At 36.7% G+C, this 17,566-nt stretch overlaps 4 protein-coding genes across 6 annotated transcripts; 2 read left to right on the forward strand and 2 right to left on the reverse strand.

Annotated features, from left to right (window-relative positions):
• LOC104755094 (lysine-specific demethylase JMJ25-like) lies at nt 103-4,955 on the reverse strand. 2 transcript variants are annotated; one of them, XM_010477427.2, is made up of 14 exons: nt 4,718-4,955; nt 3,661-4,263; nt 3,414-3,556; nt 3,218-3,317; nt 2,983-3,115; nt 2,836-2,890; nt 2,052-2,697; nt 1,643-1,975; nt 1,167-1,538; nt 1,000-1,069; nt 835-920; nt 627-746; nt 454-524; nt 103-352 (listed from the first exon to the last, which is right to left on the reverse strand). In XM_010477427.2, exons 2-14 carry the CDS (start codon nt 4,225-4,227, stop codon nt 229-231), a joined length of 2,820 nt encoding a protein of 939 aa, XP_010475729.1. In that variant the 5' UTR covers nt 4,228-4,263; nt 4,718-4,955; the 3' UTR covers nt 103-228. The 2 variants fall into 2 exon arrangements, with proteins under 2 accessions (XP_010475729.1, XP_010475727.1); XM_010477425.2 differs by lacking the exon at nt 4,718-4,955 and having other exon boundaries at nt 3,661-4,269.
• Nucleotides 8,274-9,555, forward strand: LOC104755095 (protein SRC2 homolog). Its single transcript, XM_010477428.2, has one exon. The coding sequence runs from the start codon at nt 8,404-8,406 to the stop codon at nt 9,379-9,381; it is 978 nt and encodes a 325-aa protein (XP_010475730.1). The 5' UTR covers nt 8,274-8,403; the 3' UTR covers nt 9,382-9,555.
• Nucleotides 9,648-12,337, reverse strand: LOC104755096 (probable mediator of RNA polymerase II transcription subunit 37b). Of its 2 annotated transcripts, none has more exons than XM_010477430.1 (6): nt 12,233-12,337; nt 11,878-12,142; nt 11,577-11,788; nt 10,777-11,499; nt 10,441-10,678; nt 9,648-10,348 (listed from the first exon to the last, which is right to left on the reverse strand). In XM_010477430.1, the coding sequence occupies exons 1-6, from the start codon at nt 12,300-12,302 to the stop codon at nt 9,859-9,861; spliced, it is 1,998 nt and encodes a 665-aa protein (XP_010475732.1). In that variant the 5' UTR covers nt 12,303-12,337; the 3' UTR covers nt 9,648-9,858. The 2 variants fall into 2 exon arrangements, with proteins under 2 accessions (XP_010475732.1, XP_010475731.1); XM_010477429.1 differs by having other exon boundaries at nt 11,878-12,145.
• LOC104755097 (respiratory burst oxidase homolog protein B) lies at nt 13,409-17,548 on the forward strand. The gene is made up of 12 exons (XM_010477431.1): nt 13,409-13,949; nt 14,213-14,372; nt 14,507-14,555; nt 14,665-14,778; nt 14,892-15,326; nt 15,406-15,792; nt 15,887-15,982; nt 16,102-16,217; nt 16,299-16,401; nt 16,502-16,575; nt 16,693-17,201; nt 17,294-17,548. Exons 1-12 carry the CDS (start codon nt 13,568-13,570, stop codon nt 17,401-17,403), a joined length of 2,535 nt encoding a protein of 844 aa, XP_010475733.1. The 5' UTR covers nt 13,409-13,567; the 3' UTR covers nt 17,404-17,548.

The following is a 17,566-nucleotide window of genomic DNA, read 5'->3' on the forward strand; positions in this document are numbered from 1 at the left end:
TTCATACCCTTTGCTATATTCTTATTGGTCAGAAGTAATATTTCTATTATTGATGGCTTGGGAGTTATTTGAAGAAACTTTTAATAGTTAACAACATCCAGAAAAATTAACTGGACTAATAGTGATGGTTATGAATATTTATGAAGCATGATATACACGGTCATAGATACATACAAACCCTGTATAGTAGTAGTCTAAACTAAAGTCACAACAGTGATTTTTATACTACTATACAAATCTTGACTGATTTAAGTTCAGCTGGTTTGCTGCGGCCGGCTTGATTGCCTTGTCCAAGTTGTGAGAGACTGCTTTGGTTAAGTTAGGGTCCTCAAAACCAAGCTCTGCTCCAAATCTTTTGCAGCCATAAAATAGGAACCAAATAAATAACATGTCAGTTCAGATTCACTTCACACTCTTTAGATTAGTTTTTGGCTTAAATTTTGTCTGACTTACTTTGGATCCAAGACCAGTTTCTGAACCTCTTTGATGGCTGAGCTAGCTGCATATAGCGATATCTTTCCAATCTGATATTAAAAACCCAAACCAATTTCCAAGGTTTTCAGAACTCAAGGCACTAAGATGGTAAATGGTTTGTTTTAAAGAAACTTGGAATAAAAGATTTTTACCTCTAAAAACTGAAGTTTAGCCTCGTGGTCGTTCGGTAAACACCTGATTTCTTCAGCTAGTCTTGCTGACTCTCCAACGCTTTCAGGGCACAAGAAGTCGAGTGCCACCTGAACATTTGACTGATTGTACACATGTGAACAATATATAGTAAGAGCAATGGACTAGAAAACTCGGTGGGTTTTATGTCTCGTAGAAAAATAATTTTACCTGAAGATTCCTCATTTGAAAGGGACATCCAGCCGGAATGAAGATAGCCTCACCACGATGTTGCTCAAACGTCCATGGCTCAACTCCTGAAACAATAGTAAGAGTCATCCCTCAGGCTTCCATGCAATAAGCGTTTGGATTTAAAAAGGGTTTATTTTTTCCTACCAAACTCGTCTTTTAGTTGTCTCTTGTGTTGTTCATTTAAGAACGATCCTTCATACAACGGGCGTGACACCTGAAACCAGCATAAACAAACTAGAAAACTCAATCATTCGACATAAATAAATATGACTTTCACATTTAATATAGTTGATTTCACAGATAAGACTCACAAAATCAGTCTGAACATTATCAGGCTTCTGTAATGTTCTCTGCAAATACTCGGCCAGCTTTGGGACGTCTTGGCGTCGAAAGACATCCCACTGGGCTCCTCCTGCACATGAAGACGTGCAAGGAGAGTCCATGTTGTTATCGAGATCCATTTTGTCCTCTGGATTCACAGTCAAGATCATCTCAGATTCATTCTTCTCAGTATTCACTCTACGAAGTGATAGATCATGTAACTCTCCGTCCCTTAATTTTTCCTCAGGGATAAGAGGTGACTCATTTTCGTCCATCTTCTGGTTGGATTCTCCTGGATCGGGATTTGTCTCTCTCACTCTTTCGACTGTTGTTCCTTCTGATGTGTGCACCAAAAGGTATACCTGATTAGAAGAATAATATTAGTTGACCTAACATAACCAGTTTCCCATATCAACCAAAATAAGACAAATGAGATAAATTGTTAACCAAGAGCTGAGCAATGTACCATGTCATGCATGCTGTAGTGAAAATTACTAGTCAATGAATCACCAGCATCAATTTCTCGGTATGTCCCACAAGACACATAAATCTTTGGACCAGCATCGTTTTGGAGCGAGTAATGAGGCAACTTGGCTGCCACGTTCAGAAGGCCTAACCGGGGATGTATGTACTCGAGAAATGGAAATCTTCTGATAAACTCTGGTCTTTGGTAGAAAATAAACTCCTCCGAAGCACTTGGGCTCGGCCAGTCCTTTAACTTCCACAATAGGGGAAGACCTGTCTCTTGGTTTTTTCCATCTCTATATGCTTTTGTAAACTCTCCAAGTCTTACATCAACCTGTGAACATGAACACTAATGAATCTCTGACGCAACAATATAAAGATATGATCATATGAAGAACAAAGAAATTTACCTCTGACCCATCCAAGCAATTTATGGCCTTCAAGAATGGATCATGTTCTCTCAATTTCTCCTCGGAAATCTCGTCTATATCCCTCCAAATAGTCTCAGGATCCCACCTAGAGCAAGATGAGTCATCAAGTACCTTTCTAACAGTAACAAGCCGACCATCTGCCCATTGTTGCTCAAAATTAGCTACTCCATCAGATTTGATCGTTTCAAGCGACGGGCTGTACACGTAATTGTCATCGCTCTCTTCTCTCTCAGCAAATTTTCGGAATCTGGAGTCACACAATTCAAGGTTCCGAAGATCAGACACTTTGCAGCAGTTAACAATCTCCTCAGCATTTTTCACAAGCTTTGCAACCCAATTCATCTTGAAAATGCGAGCGAGGTTCAAAGAATGGGAACCGCAGCCTCCATACTCCTTAGGGGGGCAGGGGATGCTCCCATCACCATTGGCTTCCCACTCAGGAAACTTGTCTGAAAAGTTTAGCTTTAGTTTAGGAACTCTTGTTATCTCTCCTATGATTTGATTAGTTCCACTGATCTCAACTGAAGACTCTTCCCGTAGATCTTGACAGCATCTCAGGCACAGGTCATATGAGCAGTTCGAACAATGACGATAGTAGTCAACCACTGGTATCCGACACACATTGCTGCGAGAAACAACACATCAATAAGAACATGTATTATAATAACAAGTGCCAACAAGTGATAGTTCTAGTATTAAGTTGTTTAAGATAGAATATTTTAGTCAAGTAAGAAGAAGGGCATGTAAGCCAGATCATAAGTACCAGCACATTTGCTCATCTGCTTTCAATCTTGCCCTGACAAGATCAATCTCAGCTCCTATAGAATAGAACAAACCAATGTTAACCGCAAAAGATGTTAGTAGTAAATATAATTCATTAACTGTCACTGTAAATAAAAACCCGTCTCACCACGAAGCCTCTTCTCTAGTTCTACTTCTGCACATTGTTCAAGATGGATCTGCTTTATCACTGGAAGGACAGCTGATAATAGACGATAAAGATACTGCAACTTCTCCAAAACAGGTATCTCCCGGATCTGTACCTGCAATATTTCATAGAGAGCCATGTCATGGTCCTAACTTATAAACCCCAAAAGAGGTAGCAATGTTTTTTGAATCTACGGATATAGATTACAAGATCACACCTTTATCGTATTATCAGAACGCAGACAAGGTTTGCAATCACACAAACCACGACACGCAGGGCAAACTTTCGCAACTTCTTCAAGTGATATCTCCGAGTACCTTAAAATGCATGAGACATCCATCAGTAACTTAATTCTTTCTACCAGAGGTTCACAAAATTCTGATATAAACATAACTAAAGAAGAGCAAACCCACCTTGTCGATATACAAGTTTCGCAGAAGGCTCTTTGATTGCATTTGAGGCAAGAAACGATTCTATCTCTGTCTTTTCTCTGGCACTGATGGCAGATTTCCCCCATAGACTCTGTAGACGCATCTGTGCTTGCAGCTGAGTATTCCTGCAACACATTAAAACAGTTACTTTATAAGTAAAATGCTTTCTCCAAAACAAACACATATGTGAGTGCGTACAAGTTCTCTGTCTAACCAATGAGAAACCTACCATTGGACTCATGCTTTGGTGTGACCTGTTGCGTGACGGATCCATAATAGCAACAGAAGGTGGTACCCTATAAGATCTGTAGCTCTCTTCAAACATTGCATCATCTCTAGCCAACAACTCATTGTTCAAATCAACAGCAACACGTGGAGAAAAACTCCTCATCATTGGTGTCTCGGGAGAGTAATGATGCATCAGGGTTGTTTTATGTCTCTTATGTAATCTACCACCATGATCCTTGGAAGCAGAGGCGTGACCGTTGTTGTTATAGTGATCAATGCTGGTTAGAGGTAACTCGAAATCATCAATCTTTCCTTCAGAATATGTATCTGTTTCGCCTAAAGATGATCTCCTTTTAGCTTTCTTCTGGTTAGCACGAATAGCAGAATTAGCAGCGCGCTTCTTAGCCTGGATGTAGTGCTTCTCACAAACAGTCTTATCAGGCATGGACTTTGCAGTGCATCTCCACTGTTTACCATCTGATCTCTTGCACCGTAGATCATCTGGAATCCCAAGGATACCCTCTCCATTGCCATTGCCATTGGATCGAATCTGCTCATTAGCACTCATTGTAGTCACTGAATCGCAAATTTCATCAAAACTAACCTGCATTGTTAAAAATCAGAAATTGAGCATTCACATAAGGGGGAAAAAGCAACTAAATTTGCAATCCCTAAATCCAATTCTGTAGGAAAATTCGTAAAAATCCCCCAATTCAAGAAACACATTCAATCTAACCAAAAGCTAAAGAAAAGAATAAGATAGGGAGACAGAACGACGGAACAAAGAACACACATGATCACTGAACCTAAGAGCTCAACAGACGATGATACATACTAGAAATAAGAGTGCGTTGCGTACAAATTCAAAGCGAGAAGAAGAAGAAGAGAACTCCAAAATCGCTAACAGCGGAACAATTGAAATCTCGTTTGGAAGAAGAGGGTTTAAGATTGGGAATTCGAAAGGCTCAACATATGTATATATCGATGTGTGTATATATATATATATAATTGTTCATACATACATACAAACTTAGAGTGAAAGAAGGAAAAGCCCAAACCTGAAATTAGGGTTTTGCTCGAGAGAAATTGCAGAGGTGAGATAGATGGGGAGAGAGACCTATCATGTTCAGGGACACTTGTGTCTCCGTTTATTTATTTTTTTGCCTTCTGCTGGTTTTTTTTTTTCTTTTTCTTTTTTTTCGTTTTGCCCTTTTGCTCTTTAGGTTTTTCCTTTTCTCCTCCTCTGTAGATCGTATTCAGACAGAACATGGGTTCTTCTTCACTTCACTTAGCTTGTTATTTTTTTCATTTTTTTTTTTTTTTCATTGTGGTGTTTATTATTGGATTCAAAGTGGATCCCATTTTGTACAGTCATAAGATGAATAGTACAGTGATACCCCACAAAAAAAATATGGATATAAACCAAAACAAAAATGAAGGAAAAAAATGGATTCCAAATTTAAATTAAAATATTTTGAGTACTGTTTAAGATTATTATTATAATAATAACTAGATTAGGACTCGCGTATAATAATAACTAGATTAGGACTTCCGGTACACCGTGGAACAAAATTATTTATAACTAAAATATTTAAATTATAAGTTGTATTTGTTGGTTAAATATGTTATAATTATATAATGATTGTTAAATAAACTATATAATACCACAATATAATTTTTTTTTTACATAATATTTATTTAATCAATTTAATTAGATATGTCTATTTTGTGATACTGATAGTGTTAACAAAATAATGAAAATGATGTTTTACCCGTGTAACACCGAATTAATGATATTTATTAATTTATACAAATCTCGATAAAACCCATCCCGATATATAACCATGTCCCGAGATATTTTAACTCACACTATATCATCTTAATTTTTAATATTTATTATGTATCTACGGTATAATATTTATCATATTTAACTTTTTAAAAGTTTTAAATATTTTTTATATTTAACCTTTTAAAAATCTTTAAAATAAAGAACCGGAATAAACCAAAATAAAAGTTTTTAAAGTTTGAATGCCTGATAAATCAAGCTTTCTACTTATTTGTATTCATAATTATTTTGGTCTCTTTTATATTAATTATGACTATAAACCATTGCCCAATTTTTTTAGATGATGTGAGATATTGTACCCGTATTTTTTATTCATCTATTGGGTAATATATAACCGTTTTAAAAATTTTGTATTACATCATATTCAGGAAAAAATCACAATTTTTATTAACTAACTATATTATAAAATAAGTTAAGATAATTTAAATATAAATTCAAATAAAAATGAAAGTGAATCATATATTTATGTTTGAATGAGGGAGAAAGATTTCCTTATTTTTTTAAATCTTACCCATAATTAATTTTGAAGTTTTGGTAACTAATATTAAAGTCAATGCATTAGATATAAAAACTTTCCAAAAAGTATTTTTGAGCAAAAACTGTTGCAAAAATACTAGTATAGATAATAATAACCTTACCTATTGATGAAACATAGCGATAAAGGCATGGATGAGTCTGTTTTACAGTTTTTGAAACTGAACCCACTTTATTTGTATATTGTATCGCACTTATTCGGAATTTGGATTTCGGATATAGTTCAATTAGAAAGAGTTTGTTCTAAGGTACATTACTACAAGCATGTTGTTTCATATAGTTGCTAATGATAACAACAATTACTATTAGCTTATTCATATTGTTATTGTTAACGGTGTCAAATATCTTTAGTTTAGCCATTAAATTTTTTATTGATCATCTTTTTACTTCAAAACGAACAATATTAAATGATTTGTTGTTCGATATCATTATTGCTATTTGCTGCTAGTAATTAAAAACTGTATATGATTGATAATTTTTGAGAAAGATGCTACTTTTATTTTTGTTATGACGTAAAGACATAATAAGATGCAAACTTTTACAATTCTTTCAAAACTGGGAGGTGTTTTGTGTTTATCATCTTCCTAGATGTTGCAGATTGACGACGTACCTACGTATTTTGTATGTTAATCTAAATCTGGACGACTCTAGCAGCATATGAAATATGATCGTATGATATATGATTGTTGGATCTTTAATTATCACTCAATAATTTTTTGCTTACACAAATTCTAAATTTTGAGTTGATAATGACTGATGAGTTTCTAGACTTTCACGTAGTTGGGTGATCATGACATGTATTATTAAGAAAAATCAGCTAACTTTTTCTGTAATTTGTTTATATATCAAAATTTGTGAATTTGGGTTTTCACTTAATGGACTGACGTGTGATTTTGGGTTTTCACTTAAAATGTCCCGTGAAGGAGAATAAAGTTGCAAAGAATATGGATAGTGCGTCAGGGCCACGCGAGGTGAGGCTATCGTTGAATTAAAAAAAGTTGATTCAATCGAGAAAAGAAAACTGAGAGAACCAATCCCCTTCGAGAGTAAGCAAATATAGTAAACTAGTTATGGGTTATTATTCTACGCGTATTGCTCTTCTTGACTGACTATTGAAGAAGATACCAAGAATCAAGAAAGATGCTTGAGATTATTTTTTCTCTTCAAAATATTCCTTTTAATTTTCTCTTCGTTTATTTCCACTTTATATGCTTGATCAACATAAGAATTTTATTGAAGAAGAGATAATTCATGCATGTTTCCAAGTTTTTGAGTTAGTACATTTAATCAACTTACCTGTTAGTCAGTTACCGTCATTAGTAACATACCACCGATTAGTTGTTTCGTTCAAACTCTAATTCAATGTAAAGTTATCATCACTGATTTTAACCAGTAATAAAATAACATTAGTACTAGAATTACAAGATAATTCGTTTTGCTATGCTTGTAATTATTTACTTAATACCATCTTTTTTTTTTTTTGCTATACTTAAAAAGTGAAATTGACGTACCTGCTTGCCTTGTTGAATATCAACATCAAACAATATAGCAAGTCTAACTCCCCGAGTGTGCCATGCCTAATGCCTTGTTTAGTTTTTTCTTTACGTACCTGCTTACGTTGTCAATGGGGGCACAACGGTGGGTTGATCGTGGTTTATACGTACCCCGGTACCCGGGGAATTATTGTTTTATTCAATGCAAATAAGTCTAAGCCAAAACTTAAAAATCCAAATTTAGATACTGAATATAACAAACTGTGTATTAATCAACTATCAACAAATATCATGCACGAGCGTGTAGAAAAAAAATAATGGTATCATCGTTTTTTTTTGTGTGTGTGTCACGGGCTTCATCACTTGAATTTCAGAAACTAATAAATTTTCCTTTTACCATTTTTGAGTCTTGAAAACGTTTATATTGCCATTATCACTGAACCTTTAGACTGCCATTTATCACCAAAACGCTTAGATATATCTTGGTTTATCATTTTTTTTGTTCTTAGAGTCAAACTATAATTTGTTAAAAATAGCAAGATATTTAAACTTCAGATAAGAAGAAACTATAATATCAGGAAGAAAAGAAAAAAAAAAAAAGCTAAATTATTTTTAAAAACCGCGTCCTTCACAAAAATGAAAAAAAAAACTCTCGTGCGTGTCTGTCCCGTGTGTAAAAAAAAAAAAAAATCGTCTTTATTTCTTAAACCGACTTTAACATAAATGCATAAATACACCCCTTTAGCCCTCTCACTATTATTTTCCTCATCATAAAAAAAAAAAAACTCCTGAAATATCTGAATTAAATCGATTTTTCGAAAAAAAAGTTCAATTCTTGTTTCAATTCGTTCATCTCAATTCGGAGCAAATCATGGAGTGTAGGTCGTTAGATCTGACGATAATATCCGCCGAGGATCTAAAAGACATTCAATTGATCGGTAAACAAGACCTCTACGCCGTCGTTTCAATCAACCGCGACGCAAGAACCAAGCAGAAGACAAAAGTTGACAAAGATTGCGGCACCAAACCTAAATGGAAACATCAGATGAAGCTCACCGTCGACGACGCTGCCGCTCGTGAGAATCGCCTCACTCTTGTCTTCGAGATCGTCGCCGATCGTCCCATCGCCGGTGATAAACCTGTAGGTGAGGTCAGCGTTCCGGTGAAGGAGCTTTTGGATCAGCAGAACAAAGGCGACGAGGAGAAGACTGTTACGTACGCCGTTAGGTTGCCTAACGGTAAGACTAAAGGATCTCTTAAATTATCCTTCAAGTTTGGTGAGAAATACACTTTTGGATCTTCGAGTGCTCCTCCTCACGCTCCTGTTCCATCGGGTCTTGATCACAAGACTATGGATCAACCCGTTACCGCTTACCCGCCTGGATCTGGTGCTCCGGTTGCTTACCCTCCTCCACCCGCGGGTTCTTCTTCAGGAGGATATCCACCACCGGGTCATGACGATAAGCACGGTGGTGTTTACGGATATCCACAACAAGCTGGGTATCCGCCAGCAGCTGGACCCGGTGGTTATCCGCCACCTGGTGCTTACCCGCAGCAAGGAGGTTACCCGGGTTATCCACCACCGCAACAAGGTGGATATCCGGGATATCCGCCACAGGGTCCATATGGTTACCCGCAACAGCAAGGGTATCCGCCTCAGGGTCCATATGGGTACCCGCAACAACAGGCTTATGGTAAACCGCAGAAACCGAAGAAGAGTGGGGCTGGAATGGGTCTAGGTCTTGGGCTTGGAGCTGGTTTGTTGGGTGGGTTGCTTGTTGGTGAAGCTGTTTCGGACATTGCTGATATGGGTGATATGGGTGACATGGGTGGTGATTTCGACTTCTGATTGCTTTATGTTTTTAATTTCTTAGGTTAATAACTACTACTACTGCTCTTCTATGTTTTTCGTTTGATGAATCATGTGAAGAACCTGAGAGATAGATCAAGTTTTTTATCCTGTGTTGTATTATGTGTTTGGTTTCTTTGTTTTCTTCTAATGAATGTATTGAACATTATGCTTTTTCTTCCAATCACTAGCTGTTACTGTTAGAATGCTATGAAATGAAACAGAGTAGAAGTAGTTTGCAGGAATGACAAAAAGGAACATTCTCCTTATGAAATATTTCACCGGTTATTAAAAAAAAGATTCCAAAAAGTTCAGTTACTAGCCCGCCACCATCTATTTCGTGTCTCAACTTTACATATCTAGCGACCCTTAAAAATAAGAAAGAGAACAGAAAACAATGGAATCACTAACAATTGTAAATCCAAGTGCTCTAAACCGGTCAATAACTGACTCAAACAGTCTTCAATCACCTGAACTCTATAACTCATGAAGATCATCATCTTCATCGTCGTCTTTACTCTCTTCACCGGTTTTCTCGTAAGCCGACTTGATAACCGGATTACAAACCGACTCCACCTCCTTCATTTTCTCATCGTAATCTTCCTTCTCTGCATTCACATTCTCATCTAACCACTCCAAAGTTTCCTTCAAAACCTCTTCCATTTTCTCTTTATCTTCATCACTTATCTTCTCTGCAAGCTTCTCTTTATCTTCCACTGTACTCTTCATGTTGTACACATACGTTTCAAGCTTGTTCCTCGCATCAATCTTCTCCCTCACAATCCTATCTTCCTCAGCAAACTCCTCTGCTTCTCTAACCATTTTCTCAATCTCTTCTTCTGTCAAACGACCTTTATCGTTCGTTATTGTAATCGATTGTGACGCCTTTGCAACCTTGTCTTCGGCCTTCACCTGTAGAATTCCATTTGCGTCCACTTCGAAAGTCACCTCAATCTGTGGCACTCCCCTGAAAAAATGTGTGTTCCTTGCGTCTTAAGTAAACCAATAAACAAACTATAACCTAAATGGTTTAGTAGCCAAGCTTGAATCAGAGTTTACCTGGGTGCAGGAATAATGCCAGTGAGATCGAATTTTCCGAGCTCGCGGTTATCTTTAGTCATGCTTCTCTCGCCTTCGTAGACTCTGATGGTCACAGTAGTTTGCTGATCTTCATAAGTCGTGAACACTTTAGACTTTCTCGTTGGGATCGCCGTGTTCCTTGGAATGATGTTTGTCATCACGCCTCCCACAGTTTCAATACCGAGGCTCAAAGGTGAAACATCAAGCAGCAAGATATCTGTTTTCAGTAAAGTTAGGTATTTTGCAACTCAAAAAACAATGTCTAACAAGAACACACGGTTGATGGTCATAAAGAGAGTTACAAAAGTCACTTACTTTGTGTTTCTTCTCCACCTTCACCACTTAACACTCCACCTTGGACCGCAGCGCCATAGGCCACAGCCTCATCAGGGTTAGTCCCTTTGTTAGGTTCCTTGCCGTCAAAGAAATCCTTTAACAACTGCTGGATTTTTGGGATTCGAGTGCTTCCTCCAACAAGAACAATCTCGTCGATTTGGGATTTCTTCAACTTCGCATCTTCAAGAGCCTTCTTCACTGGCTCCAGCGTCTTCTTGAATAAATCCATGTTGAGTTCCTCGAATCTCGCTTTTGTTAAAGGCTCAGAGAAATCAACTCCATCAAAGAGTGACTCGATTTCAACACGGACTTGGTGCTGGTTGCTCAAAGCTCGTTTCGCAAGCTCACATTCACGCCTAAGTTTACCAAGGGCTTTGTGATCCTTGCTTATGTCTTTGTTATACTTCTTCTTGACCAGTTTGATGAAGTAGTCCATCACTCTGTGGTCAAAATCTTCTCCACCAAGGTGAGTGTCTCCACTTGTGGATAAGACTTCAAAGACTCCATTGTCTATGGTAAGGATACTAACATCAAATGTTCCACCTCCAAGATCATATACGAGAATGTTTGACTCCCCATCTTTCTTGTCTAAACCATAAGCTATGGCTGCACCTGTTGGCTCATTGATTATACGAACCACGTTAAGCCCCGCAATCGCTCCCGCATCCTTTGTGGCTTGCCTCTGCGCATCATTAAAATACGCTGCAAAATAACCAAGAAGCTCAGAAGCCATATAATCATATCTACATAGTTAAAAGAAGTGTATATATGACTCATACCTGGAACCGTGATGACAGCATCTTTGATCTTCTTTCCCAAGAAAGCTTCAGCTGTCTCCTTCATCTTAGTTAGGATCATAGCACTAATCTCCTCAGGGCTAAACACTTTATCTTCACCTTTAACCTTTACCTGAATATAAGGCTTTCCATCTTTGTTCACAACCTTGTATGGCAAGAATTTGATATCCCTTTGAACATCAGGATCATCAAATCTGTAACACAACACCAAAAAAAAAAACATAAGCAAAAGCTCAAAATTATATATAGACTAGACGTATACACTAAGAAACTAAACCCTTACTTTCTTCCCATCAGACGTTTGGGGTCGAAGACGGTCCGCTCAGGGTTCTTGGCCGCTTGATTCTTAGCAGCTTCTCCGATGAGACGTTCGGTATCAGTAAACGCAACCCAAGATGGTGTAATTCTGTTTCCCTGATCGTTTGCTATGATTTCCACGTGTTTGTTATGATACACACCAACACATGAATACGTAGTCCCGAGATCGATCCCTATCACCGTTCCGATTTTCTGCTCTTCGGCTTCTATTGCCACAATTGACATCAAAGCTGCTACAATATTCACAAAAACAATTCAAGCACTTTATAGCATAAAAAAAAATTAGAAACACAAATTCCGAAAGATGTGAGATTTTTTACCTGTCAGAAAAACCAAATACACGAGAGCTTTGTTCGTCATATTCGTTCTGTTGTTCTTCATAAGATTCATCTTTCGTTGTTGACAACTCTTCTTCGATTAGGGTTTGCTTGCGTACAAAAGAATATGAAAGCTCATAATCTATTTATATATACGCGGCACGACGATTCGTATTTATCCTAGTAGAGTATCCCAGCCAATCAGTGCTTGACACGTAAGCTTAATTACATAATTTGTGTTGGCGCGCTCCTTACATTTTTCACACGTTAAGTACCCAATACCAGAGGGACACGTCACATCAAATCATCATCCCAGAACCTCTGGAAAGTTCCATGACTTCTTCATTTTTTTTAGTAGTTATCCGAAAGTTTTTTATTTATTTGTATAAATTTATTTTAGCTTATAGAATTCAGTAAAATCTGAAGAATCCTATGTGGTAAAAACTCACAGGAAAAAAGTTCATTACAGTAAAAATATTTTTCTTTTGTTATTAATGAATTTAGTGTAATGCCAAAACTAATGCATATGCATTCGATGAGGTGTAATTTTGGAAGAACATGGCTATTGATTGCTTAACCACCCCATACATAATTAATATACTGAGATATATTAATTTTTCTTAACTACTCTTAGTCTTAGTGTTTGTATTTTAATTGGAATCAAAGTACAATAAGAAAATGATAACAATAAAACAGCAAACCAACCCTAATGGCGGCCCTAGTTTTTTTTTGGCTTCTAATTCACTTTCAAAACTAAATTATTGACCATATTACATGTTGGCTTTTTCTTAAAAAAATTAAAATAAATAAAATTGTTTTAAAATACGAATAAATACTATGTATGGCATAGTACTGTACTTGTCTGTTTATTTTCGTAAATTACATAAAAATAAATATACATTACGGATTCTAGAAAAGCGAGCCAAAAAGCAGAACTCCGAATATGAACCCATGTAAACCCACCTCATCCATGGTCTAGCCAAGAAAAACAAAACTCTAATTTAATACGTTCGCACGATATACACATTTACTATAATAAATTTGATTTCTGTTGGATATATGGAATAATCAATATAATGGAACTCTAATCCGTCTACAAAGTACGCGATAAATACCAATATATATGTGGTTTTCTTTTACTCCATGTGTATATATGTATGAATATGATTGAGACAGAAACTATAATATACTATTGCTTATACATCATAAGTTATGATAAACTCGAAATTGTCAAAGGTTATTATGGTCATTAAAATCCGTTGGTTATGACTTGAGTTTGCACTAATACAAATACAAAACAGCGTGGATAATGTAAGTGTAGCAAATGCTATAAGGAAGATGGAGGAAGAAATGGAGTCTTGGTCAGAAGGAGAGAAAAACAAAATTTCCCGATGCAAAGCCACTGGTTCAGGCAATCCTGATGAGGACTACGTTGAGATCACACTCCAAGTGCGAGACGAAAGCATCAGCACGATGAAGTCCAAGGCGACACTTCGTTCGGTTCTTTCAGGGAAGCTAAAAACGATGGTTAAGTCACTGTCGTTTGCTTCACCACGGCTCGACCGTAGTAAGTCGTCCGGTGCTATGTTTGCTCTTCGAGGTTTGAGGTTCATCGCCAAAAACGACGCTGTTGGCAGAGGCTGGGAGGACGTTGGTAAGAGATTCGATGAGTTAGCCATTGATGGGAAGCTCCCTAAATCCAAATTTGGACATTGCATAGGTAATAAAAAAAAATTTGTTTCATTTTAAAGTTTTTTTTTGTTTTTGTTTGGTAATCTCATGACTGCAATGCTCAGTTTTTTTTTTTAATTATTTTTAACATTTTTATCTATTTAAAACGTACTTTATAAATATCAAATGTATGCTAGCTTTGTCAATTTACAAAATTTCTCTGAAAGTGTATAGTTTCATTTATTTTCAAGTTAATATTTTTTTTCCTGAAAAAGAGATATAATAATAAAAACAAAAATTTCAATGAAATAGGAATGGTTGAATCTAGCGAATTTGTGAACGAGCTTTATGAGGCGTTGGTCCGAAGGAGAGGGACTACTTCATCGTCAATCACCAAAAGTGAATTATTCGAATTTTGGGAGCAGATCACAGGCAATAGTTTTGACGCTAGGCTGCAAATCTTTTTTGATATGTAAGTATATATGTATATAGTTTCATACTTATATAAAGGACACTTTATATAATGCATTGATTATCATTTGTTATACTACAATATTGTAATTAATAGGATTACTTTAGTTATTTCTTTGTGTTTATGTGAATCAGGGTGGACAAGAATTTGGACGGACGTATAACGGGAGACGAGGTTAAGGAGGTGAAGGATAGATTATTAATAGCGATTTCCTTACTATAGCTATTGATCACAATTTCTCTATTAATAAAAATAAAACAAAAATTAAGTTTTGTTGCGGCTTACTGTGTAGATAATTGCTTTAAGTGCTTCGGCTAACAAACTATCAAAGATTAAGGAAAAAGTAGATGAATATGCTGCCTTGATCATGGAAGAACTCGATCGCGACAACCTTGGATATATTGAGGTTCATTATTTACAATATAAATGGTTACACTTGATTTTTTTTTAATCAATCAAACGATTTTGTTATTTCAATGTGTTCAAAAGTACAGAGTCAGAGTAATGGTTTATTTGTAGTTACACAACTTGGAAACATTGCTTCTCCAAGTTCCTAGCCAATCGAATAACAGTCCATCTTCTGCGAACAAACGTGCACTCAACAAGATGTTGAGCCAGAAGCTCATACCAACGAAAGATCGGAACCCGCTGAAAAGATTTGCTAGGAATTTATCTTACTTCTTCATGGAGAACTGGAAAAGGATTTGGGTGATAACTTTGTGGATATCCATTTGCATGGCTCTCTTCACTTGGAAATTTCTACAGTATAAACGCAGAACCGTGTTCGAGGTGCTGGGCTATTGTGTTTCCGTGGCCAAAGGCAGTGCAGAGACCTTGAAATTCAACATGGCTCTTATTCTCTTGCCTGTTTGTAGGAACACTATCACTTGGCTAAGGACCAAGTCCAAGCTTGGGTCCGTTGTTCCATTTGATGACAATATCAATTTCCACAAGGTAAATTATATATAGGTCTTATCATCAAAAAAATAAATTATAACAATTTGGTTATGCTTAATTCTTTTGATCCAAGTAGGTTGTTGCGTTTGGGATCGCGGTTGGAATAGGCTTACACGCCATATCTCACCTGGCATGTGATTTCCCACGTTTGCTGCATGCAAAAAATGTAGAGTTTGAGGCAGTGAAAAAGTTTTTCGGAGACGAGAGGCCTGACAATTACGGATGGTTCATGAAAGGGACAGATGGGTGGACGGGTGTCATTATGGTGGTTCTAATGATAGTAGCCTACGTCTTGGCCCAATCATGGTTCAGACGCAACCGGGCGAACCTACCAAAATCTCTGAAACGGTTGACTGGTTTCAATGCCTTTTGGTACTCCCACCATTTGTTTGTCATCGTTTATGTGCTTCTAATCGTGCATGGCTACTTTATTTACCTCTCCAAGGAATGGTACCACAAGACGGTACGTAAATATATACTATATATTTTTTACGTCTTCATTAATCATGTAATTTTTCAGAAAATTAGACATAATATAAGCATCGTTTTTGGTATAGACGTGGATGTATCTGGCTGTTCCCGTACTACTATATGCATCTGAACGACTGATCCGTGCATTTAGACCAGGTGCCAAGGCTGTAAAGATCTTAAAGGTATGTTTTAGTAATATATTGAAAATGCAAATTATGGCAAGTTCTATAGGAACTCTAGTAATAAAAATTCTTCAAATCCGAATGCATCCTACAAAACTTTAACTTAATTTAAGTTTCAGGTTGCAGTATATCCAGGAAATGTACTTTCACTTTACATGTCGAAGCCTAAAGGGTTCAAGTACACAAGTGGACAGTACATATATGTTAACTGTTCTGACGTCTCACCATTACAATGGTATTTAACAAAACCAAACACTTATGATCATAAATTATTATTTTTGTTAATATATATAACCTGTTTTTCAATTTTGTATAGGCATCCGTTTTCAATTACTTCTGCTTCTGGGGACGATTACCTCAGCATTCATATCCGTACGCTCGGCGACTGGACATCGCAACTAAAATCCTTATTTTCGAAGGTTAGTTTTCAAGAGTAACATGTATGAAATTGATGACATATACACTATAATTAGCATTATGCAGCTTGTTTTGATATTATTTAATTTACAAAAACCATAGGTTTGTCAACTTCCCTCAACAAGTCAAAGTGGCCTCTTCATAGCTGACATAGGTCAAGCCAATAATATAACCAGGTATTTGATTTATTATTTGCGTAATTCTGTTTTGAAAACAGAGCATGTGAAAGAAGTAAAAAAGTTCACAAAGAAAAAAAAGAAGTAGTTAACTATATGATCAATTTACATCTAAAGGTTTCCGAGGCTGTTGATCGATGGTCCATATGGTGCACCGGCACAAGATTACCGGAACTACGATGTATTGCTCCTGGTAGGTCTAGGGATCGGAGCGACACCATTAATCAGTATAATCAGGGACGTCCTTAACAACATCAAGAACCAGAAATCCATCGAACAAGGCACTAGTAACCACAATGTCCCTATAAAAAACTACGTTGCCACAAAACGAGCTTATTTCTATTGGGTTACAAGAGAGCAGGGATCATTAGAATGGTTCAGTGAGGTCATGAACGAGGTAGCCGAGTATGATAGTGAGGGGATGATTGAACTACATAATTACTGCACGAGCGTGTATGAGGAAGGAGACGCGAGGTCAGCACTAATCACGATGTTGCAGTCATTGCACCATGCCAAGAGCGGTATTGACATCGTTTCGGGCACTCGGGTCAGAACCCATTTCGCTCGACCCGATTGGCGTAGCGTCTTCAAGCATGTCGCTGTCAACCACGTCAATCAACGAGTTGGTATGTCGTCACTATCACAACAATTTCCATAAACTATAATATAAATCTTTCTAGTGATTGATTTTACACTTTTTTTTTTATTATGTTTGTAGGGGTTTTCTACTGTGGTAATACATGCATCATAGGAGAGTTAAAGAAACTGGCTCAAGATTTCTCTAGGAAAACTACAACCAAGTTTGAGTTCCATAAGGAGAATTTCTAGTTCAATTATATTAATCATCCATCATTAATATTTATAAACTCATTAGTAAACTGCATAAAACCTAGCAAGTAGCAACACATGTTTTGAATAAATGTAGCTACTAATAAACCAATGATTAAAATCCGTTTTCACCATGTTTTTTGAATGCAAGTGCATTATCAAA

The sequence above is a fragment of the Camelina sativa genome, chromosome 17 (assembly GCF_000633955.1).
Source record: "Camelina sativa cultivar DH55 chromosome 17, Cs, whole genome shotgun sequence".
Classification (NCBI taxonomy): Eukaryota; Viridiplantae; Streptophyta; class Magnoliopsida; order Brassicales; family Brassicaceae; genus Camelina; species Camelina sativa.